This window comes from Littorina saxatilis, linkage group LG14 (genome assembly GCF_037325665.1).
Source record: "Littorina saxatilis isolate snail1 linkage group LG14, US_GU_Lsax_2.0, whole genome shotgun sequence".
In the NCBI taxonomy this organism is placed as follows: Eukaryota; Metazoa; Mollusca; class Gastropoda; order Littorinimorpha; family Littorinidae; genus Littorina; species Littorina saxatilis.
Window position 1 is genome coordinate 33,522,576 of NC_090258.1, and position 17,136 is coordinate 33,539,711.

Consider the following 17,136-nt stretch of genomic DNA (forward strand, 5'->3'; position numbering starts at 1 on the left):
CCACCTTTCTGGCAACACTTTCTCGTGCTAACACGTTAGCTGTGCAAGTATGAGAAAGAGAGAGGGGGCGGGGACGGGTGGAGGGATATGTGGACAGAGAGAGAGAGAGAGGGGGCGGGGACGGGTGGAGGGATATGTGGACAGAGAGAAAGAGAGAGGGGGCGGGGACGGGTGGAGGGATATGTGGACAGAGAGAGAGAGAGAGGGGGCAGGGAAGGGTGGAGGGATATGTGGACAGAGAGAGAGAGAGAGGGGGCGGGGACGGGTGGAGGGATATGTGGACAGAGAGAGAGAGAGAGGGGGCAGGGACGGGTGGAGGGATATGTGGACACAGAGAGAGAGAGAGAGAGGGGGCAGGGACGGGTGGAGGGATATGTGGACAGAGAGAGAGAGAGAGGGGGCAGGGACGGGTGGAGGGATATGTGGACAGAGAGAGAGAGAGAGGGGGCAGGGACGGGTGGAGGGATATGTGGACAGAGAGAGAGAGAGAGGGGGCAGGGACGGGTGGAGGGATATGTGGACACAGAGAGAGAGAGAGGGGGCAGGGACGGGTGGAGGGATATGTGGACAGAGAGAGAGAGAGAGGGGGCGGGGACGGGTGGAGGGATATGTAGACAGAGAGAGAGAGAGGGGGGGCGGGGACGGGTGGAGGGATATGTGGACAGAGAGAGAGAGAGAGGGGGCGGGGACGGGTGGAGGGATATGTGGACAGAGAGAGAGAGAGAGAGAGAGAGAGAGGGGGCAGGGAAGGGTGGAGGGATATGTGGACAGAGAGAGAGAGAGACTCAGACCTTTATTACAAAAGAATAAAGGTTTTAGGCAAAGCCTATTCTTCCAACCTGTCCTTTATACAACACATAAAGACAGACGCACGAGAGAGAGAGAGAGAGAGAGAGAGAGAGAGAGAGAGAGAGAGAGAGAGAGAGAGAGAGAGAGAGAGAGAGAGAGAGAGAGAGAGAGAGAGAGAGAGAGAGAGGAGAGAGAGAGAGAGAGAGAGAGAGAGAGAGAGAGAGAGAGAGAGAGAGAGAGAGGGGTGGATCCAGCATGGGTGCTTGTATTTGCGTGTGTGTGTGAGAGAATGTCATGTCAGTAAAAGGGAATTAATCATTAGGTCAGTGAGCATTTTCAAAGATACATTGCTGGAATTCTAGTGAATGGATATATATGTGGGTGAAAGAGAGAGAGAGAGAGAGAGAGAGAGAGAGAGAGAGAGAGAGAGAGAGAGAGAGAGAGAGAGAGAGAGAGAGAGATGCAGAAAGAGAGAGGAAGCTATGATGACCTAACAGAGCAAATCCGTGCTGAGATGAGACAGACACCGATAGAGAGGGTGGGGGTTGGGTTATGGGATGGGTGACAGGCAAGAAAGACAGATACAGACAGAGAGGGGGGGGGGGGGTTGGGTTGGGGGATGGGTGACAGGCAAGAAAGACAGATACAGACAGAGAGGGGGGGGGGTTGGGTTGGGGGATGGGTGACAGGCAAGAAAGACAGATACAGACAGAGAGGGGGGGGGGGGTTGGGTTGGGGATGGGTGACAGGCAAGAAAGACAGATACAGACAGAGAGGGGGGGGGGGGTTTGGGTTGGGGGATGGGTGACAGGCAAGAAAGACAGATACAGACAGAGAGGGGGGGGGGAGGTTGGGTTGGGGGATGGGTGACAGGCAAGAAAGACAGATACAGACAGAGAGGGGGGGGGGGGTTGGGTTGGGGGATGGGTGACAGGCAAGAAAGACAGATACAGACAGAGAGGGGGGGGGGGTTGGGTTGGGGGATGGGTGACAGGCAAGAAAGACAGATACAGACAGAGAGGGGGGGGGGGGGGGTTGGGTTGAGGGATGGGTGACAGGCAAGAAAGACAGATACAGACAGGGGGGGGGGGGGGTTGGGTTGGGGGATGGGTGACAGGCAAGAAAGACAGATACAGACAGAGAGGGGGGGGGGGGGTTGGGTTGAGGGATGGGTGACAGGCAAGAAAGACAGATACAGACAGGGGGGGGGGGGTTGGGTTGGGGGATGGGTGACAGGCAAGAAAGACAGATACAAACAGAGAGGGGGGGGGGGGTTGGGTTGAGGGATGGGTGACAGGCAAGAAAGACAGATACAGACAGGGGGGGGGTTGGGTTGGGGGATGGGTGACAGGCAAGAAAGACAGATACAGACAGAGAGGGGGGGGGGGGTTGGGTTGGGGGATGGGTGACAGGCAAGAAAGACAGATACAGACAGGGGGGGGGGGGGGTTGGGTTGGGGGATGGGTGACAGGCAAGAAAGACAGATACAGACAGAGAGGGGGGGGGGTTGGGTTGGGGGATGGGTGACAGGCAAGAAAGACAGATACAGACAGAGAGGGGGGGGGGGTTGGGTTGGGGGATGGGTGACAGGCAAGAAAGACAGATACAGACAGAGAGGGGGGGGGGGGTTGGGTTGGGGGATGGGTGACAGGCAAGAAAGACAGATACAGACAGAGAGGGGGGGGGGTTGGGTTGGGGGATGGGTGACAGGCAAGAAAGACAGATACAGACAGAGAGGGGGGGGGGTTGGGTTGGGGGATGGGTGACAGGCAAGAAAGACAGATACAGACAGAGAGGGGGGGGGGGTTGGGTTGGGGGATGGGTGACAGGCAAGAAAGACAGATACAGACAGAGAGGGGGGGGGGGTTGGGTTGGGGGATGGGTGACAGGCAAGAAAGACAGATACAGACCGGGGGGGGGGGGGGGGGTTGGGTTGGGGGATGGGTGACAGGCAAGAAAGACAGATACAGACAGAGAGGGGGGGGTTGGGTTGGGGGATGGGTGACAGGCAAGAAAGACAGATACAGACAGGGGGGGGGGGGGGTGGGTGGGTTGGGGGATTTGTTTGTTTGTTTATTTATTTGTTGCTTAACGTCCAGCCGACTACGCAGAGCCATATCAGGACGAGGAAGGGGGGGATGAAGGGGGCCACTTGTCAAGCGATTCCTGTTTACAAATGCACTAACCCATTACTTGTGTCCCAGCAGGCTTTAGTAAAACTAAATTAATACCTACTGGAAGATTACCAGTTTCCAGTATGTTAAAATAGGCTTAACCTATCTACTGCTGGACTTACATCAGAACACTAACAGATTAAACTATACATGAATCGCAAGACAAGCGGCAATAGAAGAGATTTTTGGAAAAAATACAGGTGAATGAGCAAGAAGGCAGAAAAAAGAAAAGAATTCATGAAGAAAAAGAGAGCATGACAGGAAAGAGGAACCAAAAATCTACCTAACAGCAAACTAGAAAGCTCCTGCGGTTCCAAAAACAGGAGAGGCCTTTAATTTCATAACCGCAGTGCCCCACTGCGGGAGGTTGGGGGATGGGTGACAGGCAAGAAAGACAGATACAGACAGAGAGGGGGGGGGGGGTTGGGTTGGGGGATGGGTGACAGGCAAGAAAGACAGATACAGACAGAGAGGGGGGGGGGGGTTGGGTTGGGGGATGGGTGACAGGCAAGAAAGACAGATACAGACAGAGAGGGGGGGGGGGGGTTGGGTTGGGGGATGGGTGACAGGCAAGAAAGACAGATACAGACAGGGGGGGGGGGGGTTGGGTTGGGGGATGGGTGACAGGCAAGAAAGACAGATACAGACAGAGAGGGGGGGGGGGGTTGGGTTGGGGGATGGGTGACAGGCAAGAAAGACAGATACAGACAGAGAGGGGGGGGGGGGGGTTGGGTTGGGGGATGGGTGACAGGCAAGAAAGACAGATACAGACAGAGAGGGGGGGGGGTTGGGTTGGGGGATGGGTGACAGGCAAGAAAGACAGATACAGACAGAGGGGGGGGGGGGGGGGGGTTGGGTTGGGGGATGGGTGACAGGCAAGAAAGACAGATACAGACAGAGAGGGGGGGGGGGGGGTTGGGTTGGGGGATGGGTGACAGGCAAGAAAGACAGATACAGACAGAGAGGGGGGGGGGGTTGGGTTGGGGGATGGGTGACAGGCAAGAAAGACAGATACAGACAGAGAGGGGGGGGGGGTTGGGTTGGGGGATGGGTGACAGGCAAGAAAGACAGATACAGACAGAGAGGGGGGGGGGTTGGGTTGGGGGATGGGTGACAGGCAAGAAAGACAGATACAGACAGAGAGGGGGGGGGGGGGTTGGGTTGGGGGATGGGTGACAGGCAAGAAAGACAGATACAGACAGAGAGGGGGGGGGGTTGGGTTGGGGGATGGGTGACAGGCAAGAAAGACAGATACAGACAGAGAGGGGGGGGGGGTTGGGTTGGGGGATGGGTGACAGGCAAGAAAGACAGATACAGACAGAGAGGGGGGGGGGGTTGGGTTGGGGGATGGGTGACAGGCAAGAAAGACAGATACAGACAGAGAGAGGGGGGGGGGGGTTGGGTTGGGGGATGGGTGACAGGCAAGAAAGACAGATACAGACAGAGAGGGGGGGGGGGGGTTGGGTTGGGGGATGGGTGACAGGCAAGAAAGACAGATACAGACAGAGAGGGGGGGTTGGGTTGGGGGATGGGTGACAGGCAAGAAAGACAGATACAGACAGAGAGGGGGGGGGGGGTTGGGTTGGGGGATGGGTGACAGGCAAGAAAGACAGATACAGACAGAGAGGGGGGGGGGGGGGGTTGGGTTGGGGGATGGGTGACAGGCAAGAAAGACAGATACAGACAGAGAGGGGGGGGGGGGGGGGTTGGGTTGGGGGATGGGTGACAGGCAAGAAAGACAGATACAGACAGGGGGGGGGGGGGATGGGTGACAGGCAAGAAAGACAGATACAGACAGGGGGGGGGGGGGATGGGTGACAGGCAAGAAAGACAGATACAGACAGAGAGGGGGGGGGGGGGGGGAGGACGAGGCATTTAAAAAGTAAATATGATGCTGGTTGAACAGTCTTTACTGTTGTTTATGCCTTTTTGTCAGATGTCAACCTTCCAGCAAGTCAGTTTCGATTATTAAGTGTCTCTGTTTAAACTTTTGTTTAAATCCACCTTAATTGATCACAAACAAAACAAACACCTACATGTGTAAGTAGCTTAGTATCCTTGAGCTGTTCTGTAGTTCAGGTGAGGAAAAAGAGTGTCGTGTGTGTGAGACAAATTCAAACAGGCTTCATGGTACTTGCTTCTTTTCAACAGAGCTGTTTTTTAAGACATCTTCCTTTAATTTCTGTATTATTACAATCCTGTAAATCCCTTTAGGCTTTTACACAGAATAAGAGCATACTTTCACTTTGTTGTGAACCAAAAATAAACAGCCTTAATTGCTGCTTCCTGTGCAGAATATTTTTCACGAATTAATTTTTCTTACAGACACATATGTTTATCTGCAAAATTAATTTCAGCAAAAACTTCCCATTCCGTACAAAAAGCGATTTGGCTGTTGATTTTTGGTAGGAGTACAAGTGGAAGGATGCTTTAAATCTCACGGAAAAACCTCAACAGATCGGCATTTCTTTACTCCGTGGTTTAAACAAGGGAAGGAAGGTACATCAAAGTTAAACTCAGGGAAGAAAATGAAATATACCTCACACACCCAAAAATAAAAATAAAATAAATAAAGAAATGTATAGAGAAAGAGAGAGAAGGGTTTCACTGTGAGAGCAACAATCGGAAAAATAATGCCATCTCAGTTTTATCAACAACCTTTAACACAGCAAAATTGATCGCTATCAAGCTTATAAATATGCAAAACAGATCACGTGACAAGTAGTGTAACAGATCACGTGACAAGTCGTGTGATTGTTGCGTCTGGATATAATACATTGTATCTCACACCATATCAAGAATATCAAGCCAGTAATATTAGCTTAACTTACCAAAATATAAGCTACGGTACATCAACTTAACAATACCAGTTCTTCCTGTGCTAAAAAAGCCATGAAGATCTGTCAAGGTTTTCTTTTTTTGTGTACTACGAGCGGCACCCTAGCTTTCACTTGAACGCAAAATCCACAGCCAAATGCTTCTAATACTACGCATCATGGATCGCTTTCTCAATTCATTTTATAACTGAAACTTATGTCAACCAGCAAAATTCATTCAGCAAAAATGATCAATTCCTCAGACATTGATTCAGAATTTCTTGCTGATTAACTTTGCTGATTGATATAAATAGGTTTGAGTTACAAAATCAATTGAAGAAAACTCCCACTCTGCACAAAAAGCAGCCAGGCGGTTGATTGGCTCACGTAAGTGTAGCCTATGCGATCGTAACTTTGTCTGTCTGTGCGTGCGTTTGTGCGTGCGTGTGTGTGTATGTCTGTGGTAGAAACTTTAACATTTCCGAGTCTATGTGTGAGTGGTTATCCAAGACTATGGATAAAGCTCGCATAAGATTACGTCACGGTCAAAAGTGTTTGACGTCAATTAATGCATCATGACGGCATGCCTCCCTGTAGTCTTTCTCTCTCGCGTGGTGTGTGTGGTCTCGGTCATTGTTATTTTGAGCGGGCCGAGACTATTTGGCAGTCGTGTCCCTGTAAGTAGGCTACATGCAGACACAGACAGATCTAGATCTAGTGTCTCTCTTTCTTGCACAGTCGTCACCTAAGCTTACTGTGTGTGTGGGTGTGTATGTGTGACGGAGTGATTGAGTTTGTGTTACTGTTTGTCTATTTCTTACGTGAGCCTTGAAGGCTTCGCCTCTTGTTTTTGGTTTGTGTCCAAGTAAAGAGGCGTGTATCCAACGTTAAAAGCCTTGAAGGATCAATGGTGATTTAAACCATTGTCTGTAACCCATGAAGGTACATTTAGGAAAGCTTAACGCTTAAACGTTATGTACTTAAATCAAGAAAGTAACTCATGTTTCATCTATTCTTTTAGAAGTCTTGCATATATATTCAAACTTCAAAATATGTTTACAGAAATTAAAACTTGCTCAAATCTCAAAATATATGTGAGTTGAAATAAACTTTTGGCTTGTAATTGTTAATTGTATTTGTAAGGCAATACCTTATAATTATCAAGAGTCAGCTTTTACTTCTTTTCTTTTCTTGGTTTTTATGCATCAGATGCTTGAAACACTTTCTTCTTCGACGTCCTCATTTTTATACTCAGCCACAAATCATAAACAAAGATTAACGCACCATCACAAAAACAACTTAAACATCGGTTTGGTTTATATAATGTCCTGTAACGTAGTCTTCCCATGGAATTGGTCTTAACATAATAAGATTTAAGTGTACACGCATGGAACACTGAGAGACTGAAGTGTTATATAATGTCCTGTAACGTAGTCTTCCCATGGAATTGGTCTTAACATAATAAGATTTAAGTGTACACGCATGGAACACTGAGAGACTGAAGTGTTATATAATGTCCTGTAACGTAGTCTTCCCATGGAATTGGTCTTAACATAATAAGATTTAAGTGTACACGCATGGAACACTGAGAGACTGAAGTGTTGTTTCTGTTCTGCCCTTGCCTTTGTTGTAGTCATATTACCCTCACTAAATACTGAACATGCAACAAACATAGGCCCATAGGCACAAACCACACACATGAATGATATTTAAGCAGCAATGTGCGTTTACACAAGAGACCATAAATTACGGATGTTTTGTTCAAATACCATGATCACAGTAAACTGGGTTTATCACCAAATTATCTTACAGCTGCACTAGTGACTGTATCAAAATTAATTCATCAACTAATTCCCAGTGGGCGCAGAGAGCACCGACAGACTGTTCAATTTTGGTATGTGACCAAGTCGGGGGGTGGTGGTCTTACCCCGCGTAAAACCCTGGCCAGATCTGAGACGGTAATTAAGCCCAACTGTTTACTTTTAACAACAAATTCCATAGCTGACAGACCAAAAAGTGAATGAATTTTCGATGACCTAAAGCTATGGACAAGCAGATAAGAAAGTTGCAGAAGATGATTTTGACAAAATTGGCAAATGGAATATGGTTTCCTTCTGTTTATCCTCACTTGTGTTCTTAAAATAAAATAAAAAAGAAGCTTGAAGCTTATTTATCAAAACTGGCATTTACGTGTGAAAAAATTTTGAGTCATAATAATTAATCATTCAGAGGAAATGCACACACCCATTTCGACATACACATGCATATTATATATGATATACATAAGCTCAAAAACACAATCATTTCAAAGAGGGGTTTTGTTTGAAAACATTTTGTAAACATGGAACAATATCAAGAACCTCCTCCCCCCCTCCCTCTCTCTCTCTCTCTCTCTCTGTCACACACACACACACACACACACACACACACACACACACACACACACACACACACACACCCTCACCTGCACATATTTGTTTTACCTAACACAACAACCACACATGCACATTATATATAATATATATATAAAATATACAAATAATACAAAACAATCATCAAACGGCCGCTGTACATACCAAAAACTACATAGCACTGAAAAATAAAAACTTTTAAAATTCACAGAAAAGCGCAAACTACTCACACAGACAAACTTGCAAACATTTCAATTATTGAAGACAAAAAAGTGATGATACAATGTAGTTATATAGTTTAAAAAATAAAGTCTTCCACTCACTCTGAACATCATAGCCTGAGTCAAAATCATCATCACATCAACCACCCCCACAAAAGTCACTGTACAATGCACACGTCATCACAAAGAAAGGCAAACAAACAATCACACAAATTATGAAACATATCATATTGTTATGTATGACACTCACAGATGCTTGTCTTTGCAGCGTGAAGGAAAGAAGATGGCTCATATACAATTAACACACGTCAGTCTGGACACAAAATCAATTAATGCAGTTGAAAAAAAAAAAAGGTTTTCTCCTGAATTCATTCACATTGAAGCTAGTGTCTTGTGTGATTGAACATCCCACACATGCAGATGAGCTTTGCCCCCAAAAATGATTTTTAATTAAAAAATTACAAGTTTACCTGACCATCCGGAAATGGACCTATTCCACTCAAAATTAAAAGCATTAATTACGCAATGTTTGAAACCAATCACTAACTTACAGAATACATATTGATTGCTTTAACCGGCACGGTTGACCTAGTGGTAAGGCGTCCGCCCCGTGATCGGGAGGTCGTGGGTTCGAACCCCGGCCGGGTCATACCTAAGACTTTAAAATTGGCAATCTAGTGGCTGCTCCGCCTGGCGTCTGGCACTATGGGGTTAGTGCTAGGACTGGTTGGTCCGGTGTCAGAATAATGTCACTGGGTGAGACATGAAGCCTGTGCTGCGACTTCTCTCTAGTGTGTGGCGCACGTTAAATGTCAAAGCAGCACCGCCCTGATAAGGCTCTTCGTGGTCGGCTGGGCGTTAAGCAAACAAACAAAAATTGATTGCTTTCTGATCCTGCTTCACTTTTTTCAACACAGCTTTGATAAATTTGTCCTCTGCAGTTTCAAGCGATAAATCCAGAATTGCAGCCAAAAGAAGACACATATGAGTAACTTGATCACATTTAAATGACGCTACAAAAAGTAAGGAATTTGTTCTATCGAATTTATACTATGAGGCCGCTGGACTGCGGGGTTGATGGGTGAATTCTGACACTTACTTTATTCCTTGATCTAATAAATACATGTATCACCAAAGTTGACCTGTTATGAAAGCCCAAAGGACACCTGAAATGGAGACACTTTTGGCTGCTCCAAAGGGTGTCCTCACTTAACAGGTCAAACAGCATACTTAAAAATAAAGAACACTTTCACTTAGTTTTATCCCCGATGTAGGGACGCTTTTGGCCGGTTCCAAAGGTGGTCTTTCATCGCAAGTACTACTGTATATTTGCAAGGTACTGCACTCAACAACATCAAACACAGAACCTATTTCTATATCAATCTATCTGACCTTTCTCTCACTCATCAACTGATGCCAAATTTACACTTAATTCTGTCCAGAATTTAGTATGAAAGAGAAAACAAAAATCGTGTTCTATCTCACAAAGTTTGATGGCAATAATACAAGTGCACCAGATGTGAGCATATGAACTGACTGAAATAAAGCAAGCTTACTTACATACTGATTAACTTATTCATAAACTGCATGAGGATAAGTAACACAGAAGGGGTTTATTGTGATGCAAACTGGTCGCATTTTCTACAAGTGACCAATTCCCAAGATCTTTTACATGCTAGAGCAGTGACACAGTGGTAGGACATGGATAACGTCTCTGAGTCTGGATGCAAAATTGACCAGTATCCATCTCAGCCTTAATCCAACCTGCGTGATCCGAGAATTTCGAGTCCAGTGCACTACGAACAGAGCTACCTCGGCAAACAATATGTTATTCGTCCACCTAGTGTAATCCAGTAAACTCAGAAACTAAGTTCTGATTCATATAAGACTCATATAAGATTCATATAAGAAACATATAAGAAAATATAGGTTTCGGGAAGTGCAGGTTCTCATATATATGATTCATATATGAATTGGGGTCTTTTTCATATAAGAGACTTATAAGAAACCTATTCCTATAACTGACATACACAGCTTTTTACTTGTTATATTTGAAACTTATATGTTTTTTATAAGAAACTTATAGGTTTCTTATGTCTCTTATATGGCCATATATGTTCATTTCGTATGGTTCCTTTGATAATGTCAGTGTAGATTTACAGTGGAACCTGACTTTAACAACCATCCCAGAGACCCAACGAAAGTAGCCAATATAGACAGGTGGTCGGGATGAAAAGGGGAATAATATGGGGGGGGGGGGGGGGGGGGGGGGGGGGGGGAATCTTGTTAGGGATTTTGTAGGTTGGTCGTTCAGAGCAGGTGGTAGTTATTGAGAGGGCAGGGCAGGTTCAACTGTAGAGGTCTCCTCAACAAAATGCACCTCCAGAAAATTCACTCACTAATTGGTATCAAATTAGATCCCTTCTGCATAAGTAACAGTTTATGTGTAACCCACAAGCCCACACCAGCTAAAGTGGAATCCGAAAAATAGCGCGACTTAATGATCATTTAAGCACTATCACTGATTTAGAAATACTGTCACCAACGAGGAATGGAGAACGTACACAGAAACACGCCAGGAAGCCATATAAAAACAATGATAACAATTCTGTGCATACAAAAACCACAAGTCAATTAGATCATAAAATCAATCTATGTCAATCGCAGCAATTTAGGTCTAAGATTGAGGCACATAACAGTATAGAGTTAATTAAAATTGCAGATGCAACTCCCAAACTAAAGCCTTGAATAAAACACATCCACACTTGGCTCGCATGAGACAAGACATAATGGAAATCTCCGGATTCAGCCCCGTGTGGAGTTTGTTCTTCACACTGAATGAATCTCAAAATGTTCACTTTTCTATCAGTATGTGACATCACTTTCATGGGGCTATATCAGGAGACAGCCAACCATCATTTCATCTGTTGCGTTTGGTTTTTATACCCCTTCCAGATTGTTCACAGGGTATGAGCGACAATCGGTGTATCCATGAAATGTCAATTTTTTCCCATATGATTGCCTGTCTGGTAGTGATCACCTTTGCCATTTTGACGTTGTGACAATACATGTATATCATAGTGTATCAATGCATTCAAGTCTTTTTTTCTTTCTTTTTTACTTCAATGGATACCTCTTTTTCTATTATGTCGCGAGTTTTCATGTAATTTTCTTTGGATTGTAAAATCATGCACGCTTTGCACTTCATCGCCCCCGACTCTGTCCTTTCAGTTTTGCTGGAACACCTTGTCTTTCCCTGACTCACTGCAACCGCCAAACGACAATTTTGTCTGTTTGGGGTCGGGTTTTTGTTCTTTCGTTTTGCGAGGCATTTTTTTGAGCAGGCGACAGCACCGGATAGGCTAAAGCGAACAGTGCCATCGAGATGATCAGTTTAAAGATATCGCGCAGTTTGAGGACAAGGGAGGCAACCTCTGCTTCACAACGTGTCAGTGTCGACAGAGACGGCGTGTACTTTAGTGGTCTCAGTAGAGCAGGCGGCCTGCGTGCTGTTGCTTGTAAACTAGCAAAGGGCCATACCCTTTCAGCGTTTGATTCGTACGTTTTTTTACCTCTTTGGAAGAAAACAGTTACGTATTTATACCTCTTCAGAGAGCATCTCGTACGTGATTTGGAGGGTCAAAGGGTATTATACCCTTATTTCTATGTGATGTGGAACCCTGTTTGTTCTAAAAATTCTCTCCATCTTCACAGTCACCATCACTAAATCCCACAACTACAGGTCGCACGAACAGCTAATATCCTCTTCATACAACTTGCACCGGACAAATTTATAGCTTTTCTTGCCTGCGTGAAACGAGTGTCTTTATTCTCTCCATCAGCTGTCGGTCTTCACAGTCGCCGGCCGTCAACAAATCCACAACTGCAGGTCATACGAAAAGCTGAAGTCCTCTTCATAACTAAAAGGCCAACATCTAGTATGCAGACTCGACAGATTTATAGCTTTTCTTGCCTGTGCATGTGAAACGAGCGTGTTCTTATTTTCTCCATCAGCCACAGTCACCAGCAACAAAAATCCTCTATTGCAGTTCACATGAAAAGCTCAAGTCCTGTTCATAACTTCAACGCCAACAACATCTGCTGGTATGCTGGAGCAGCTGACGGTGGATTTTTCAATAATGTTTCCTCTTTCCCCTCACACCACAGATGTAGCTGTTCTGTTGTGTCTGCTCTATATTCTGTGTCACATACACTGCTCACTGTAGCTCTGTGGCCTTTCACTGCTACAAGCCTTGCCTGGTGCCTAGAGCACAATTTAATGTCACACAAACACATATATACCAAACTCCAAGTCAACTCGAACTTGAATGCCCATCAACATCCCAGTAATACGTCAAGTATTCTTCAAATCTTTTGGAATTGATCTAAAAGAAGAACTTGCACAGTTGTATGCCTAGAGAATGTGCAAATCATTGCGTCAACAAGCAAGCTATAAGTCCATGCACCCAAAGAAAATGTCATTTAGAAACAAAACATAACACCTAAGTCAACAATAACCTTTCTGACTACCTCCTCCTATATACTAACAATCCTTTCTCCAAATGGCAAGTTTGCACCCTTTGTGTGATAGTAATAGACAAATTCCACAAATAACTCTGTAGGGTTTGTATGGGTTGTGAAAGAGTGAGTTCCCTTTCTCTTACTAGGACAAACAATTCACGAGCCAATCACAAGCGAGGGGTGTGTCTGAAACACCTAGGACAAGGAGCATGTGTGGATTTATTTGTCCTATTAAAAGCAAGGGTATTCACTCTTTCACAACCCATACAAACCCGACAGAGTTATTTCTCAACATGGACTATTGTCATACAGACATGAGATCATTCATTTTTGCTAAAAAAAAAAAAAAAAGAGCCCCACAAAAATGTGACTCCTTCCCATTCTGCTCAAAAGAGAGCACTAAACAAGTATCTTATTATTGACATCCGTTTTTTGCTTATAATAAAAAAGCAATGAATGCAGATCTCAAGAGTTATATCCTTTCTACTCAAAAGAGAACATGGAATAAAGAACGACAGATACATTATATGTTGTGCATTTTACTTTCAGTTCACAATTTTGTTTCCCTTTCGTTTGTTCATGGTTACTTATTTTTATAGACTCCATTTTGGCTTGAAGGTTAGTCTTTAAGTCTAGATTGGAATTTAGCCTTTCCATATCTGCCCACATACACACAAAGACACACAATGACATCCCAGGCCTCCGGGCAAGGGATTCCAGGTATACAGACACATTCCCAGGCGCGCGCGCGCGCACACACACACACACAAACGCACAAAACCTCAATGCATGTAAACCGAGCTCTGCAGAAAGTCCCACGTATTTGTTCAGAATCATATCCACTTGATCTTCTGATGACCAGGGAACACTCCTATTAGCCTGAAGGTTTGGTTGAAACACTTATCCTCCTCGAGCAACATTTTCCTCCCTCAGGTATGCATGGACAGAAGGGTAGGGTGGGGGGGTGTAGGAGAGGAGGAAGGAAGAAACAGGTAGCTGTTTCCTTCAGGTCAAAAGTAGACACACAGAATCGCAGTGTATTCTTTAGGTCGAAGGTCAAAGATAGACACACAGAAACGTAGTCGTATCCTTCAGGTCGAAGGTCAAACGTAGACATACAGAAACGCAGTTGTATCTTTTAGGTCAAAGGTAGACACACAGAAACACCTACTCCCCCTGGAAACGCACAGCACAGTCTCGCAGGCCGTGATGATGATGTAATCAAAGTTTGTAAAGCAGGGAGAGAATTCAATTGTTGCTTCCTTGCTGTAGAGTGTAGGATGGGTGGTTTCCCCTAGGCGGTGGTCAGAGAATGACGCAGCACTTGCAGTAACGTTGCCGACTGCCCCCAACGCTGGGGGGAGGTGTGACTGGGGCGAAGTATGCGTGCACACGCAGATTTGGAAGCCGGTTCTGGAGCAAAACAATATCAGATATTGAGCAATATTTATCATTCCTGCTCATACTTACAGCAACTCTTCAGCCAGAATGTTTCACATACCCCTAAAATGCACCAAACAAACAAAAATCATCAAAACACTGACTGGGGCAAAAAAAGAGCATTTAGTCAAACTATCTCAAACAATGTGTTTTTTAAACTTACGGCTATGCAAAACATGAAGGAACAATCATTTCTGAAACCGACAAACCATGCACACAGTTTTCCATAATACTTCCAAAGCATGCCTTGGCCGAGTACTAACCGTACCCCTTCCCCATTGCTTTGTTACACCATACGTCTCGAGTTTTACTCTCTTTTTACAATTTGTAACATACACACTGACGGCACACATGTACGCGCACACACACACAAGAAAAGATAGACTTGGCTAAGAGTGGAGATGATATTTTAGATTCTGGTGACGAGTTTGTGCCAATGGACGATAATTTGGGTGATGATTCGGACAATGAAAGTGTCGATCATGACATTGTGTATGATGAACCCAAGACGTAAAAAGATTGGGTTTTTTTTGCTTCAAAGAGGTAGTTTGACTGGATGTGAAGACAACAAAAGGTATGTTCTTTCAAATGTTTCATATATTTTCATATATTTTCTAAAGAGCAAGTTTCAAACTTTGCAAAAATGTAAGGTAGGTAAGGTTATTTTGTGTTGTTGATTTTTATTATTTTTTAAAAATGGGTCAAAATTGTGCGATTTGAGGGAACACAGGGACAATTTAACAATTTAGGCGCGCCTCGATTATGCTTGACACTCACCAGTCTATTTAACAGTAATTTTTGTTTCTGATTCACCAGCAACACTCTTGACATTTGAAAACGTGCATACCAGCTTGATTTTGTGAGAAAAAGTACTGCAACAGTGAGTTACTGGTGTTTCATTCAAGAACAAACAAGTTTTTTTGGGGGGGCTTCAAATTAGATATTTTGCCTGGATATGAAGACAACAAAAGGTATGTACTTTCAAATGTTTCATATATTTTCTAAAAGAGTAAGTTCCAAACTTTGCAAAAATATAAAGGTATGTGAGGTTATCTTGTGTTGTTGATTTTTTATAATTTTTTCAAAATGGCTCTAAATCGCGCGCTGGCAGGGAACACAGGGGAAATTTAGACGCGCCTTGAATGAGTTAAGCCCCGATTTTCTCAGATTTATGAAGGTCTTAAAGGATCCCACTGTATCCAAACCTGTGACTCCCACTCACCCTGAGCCTGCGGATACCGGCGCGTGTGATGAGCTGACAGTCGTACAGCTCAATGCGCTGCAGTGACGTGCAGTTGACCAGGTGTTCCAGCCCCACGTCGGTCACTAGGGGGCAGTTGTCCAGTTCCAGCACCGTCAGCGACTCGGATGATGACGGGCTGGCCCCGATGTGGCGGATTCCTTCGTCCGTTATCAGCTCACAGTGGGATAATGTCTGAAAGAAATGACCTTTGTTGTTGATATTATGATACAAATTCAAATCTTGAATCTTGAGTTTCTGCTGTTTGAACTACTAAATCAGACATGGGAACAAGGATACATAAAAAAGTCTGAAAACGACCTGGGGTTCCAAAATAATAGACTAAGAATGGAGGATGGAGCACAAAAACTGCTCTAAATTTATGTCTTTGGGGTCACAAAAAAGTCTGTTTCAGCTCAACATTCTGCTGATTTTCATGTGTGCTAAATGTTTGTTTTTACATTTAGTCAAGTTTTGACTAAATATTTTAACGTAGAGGGGGGAATCGAGACGAGGGTCGTGGTGTATGTGCGTGCGTGTGTGTGTGTGTGCGTGCGTGTGTGTGTGTGTGTAGAGCGATTCAGACTAAACTACTGGACCGATCTTTATGAAATTTGACATGAGAGTTCCTGGGTATGAAATCCCCGAACGTTTTTTTCATTTTTTTGATAAATGTCTTTGATGACGTCACATCCGGCTTTTCGTGAAAAGTTGAGGCGGCACTGTCATGCCCTCATTTTTCAACCAAATTGGTTGAAATTTTGGTCAAGTAATCTTCGACGAAGCCCGGACTTCGGTATTGCATTTCAGCTTGGTGGCTTAAAAATTAATTTATGACTTTGGTCATTAAAAATCTGAAAATTGTAAAAAAAAATAAAAATTTATAAAACGATCCAAATTTACGTTCATCTTATTCTCCATATTTATATTTGGATTAAAAACAAGCTCTGAAAATTAAATATATAAAAATTATTATCAAAATTAAATTGTCCAAATCAATTTAAAAACACTTTCATCTTATTCCTTGTCGGTTCCTGATTCCAAAAACATATAGATATGATATGTTTGGATTAAAAACACGCTCAGAAAGTTAAAACGAAGAGAGGTACTAGAAAAGCGTGCTATCCTTCTCAGCGCAACTACTTCCCCGCTCTTCTTGTCAATTCCACTGCCTTTGCCATGAGCGGTGGACTGATGATGCTACGAGTATACGGTCTTGCTGAAAAATGGCATTGCGTTCAGTTTCATTCTGTGAGTTCGACAGCTACTTGACTAAATATTGTATTTTCGCCTTACGCGACTTGTTTATTCTTCAGCTCACATTAGGATTATGTCTGTTAAAAATGAAATTTCAGTTGATATTTTCTTGGTAATTATGATACAAATTCAATTCTTGAGCCTTTAATTTCCGCCATTTAAACTTAGTAAATGTTATATCTTTAGATCCTTCATCTATAATCAGCTTGCAGAGGCCCGGATGTCTGACATGCAATTTTCTTAAAATATCCTTGATAATTATGATGA

General features: G+C 44.2%; 1 protein-coding gene across 1 annotated transcript in view; it reads right to left on the bottom strand.

Annotated features, from left to right (window-relative positions):
• Positions 1–5,592: 5,592 nt before the first annotated feature.
• Positions 5,593–17,136, bottom strand: part of LOC138947613 (F-box/LRR-repeat protein 2-like) — a 39,205-nt gene continuing 27,661 nt past the window's right edge. The window contains exons 14-15 of the mRNA XM_070319125.1: positions 15,595–15,807; positions 5,593–14,345 (exon numbers count right to left, since the gene is read on the bottom strand). Coding sequence (XP_070175226.1) covers positions 14,238–14,345; positions 15,595–15,807 — 321 coding nt within the window. The 3' untranslated portion in view covers positions 5,593–14,237. The remainder of the gene's footprint in view (positions 14,346–15,594; positions 15,808–17,136) is intronic.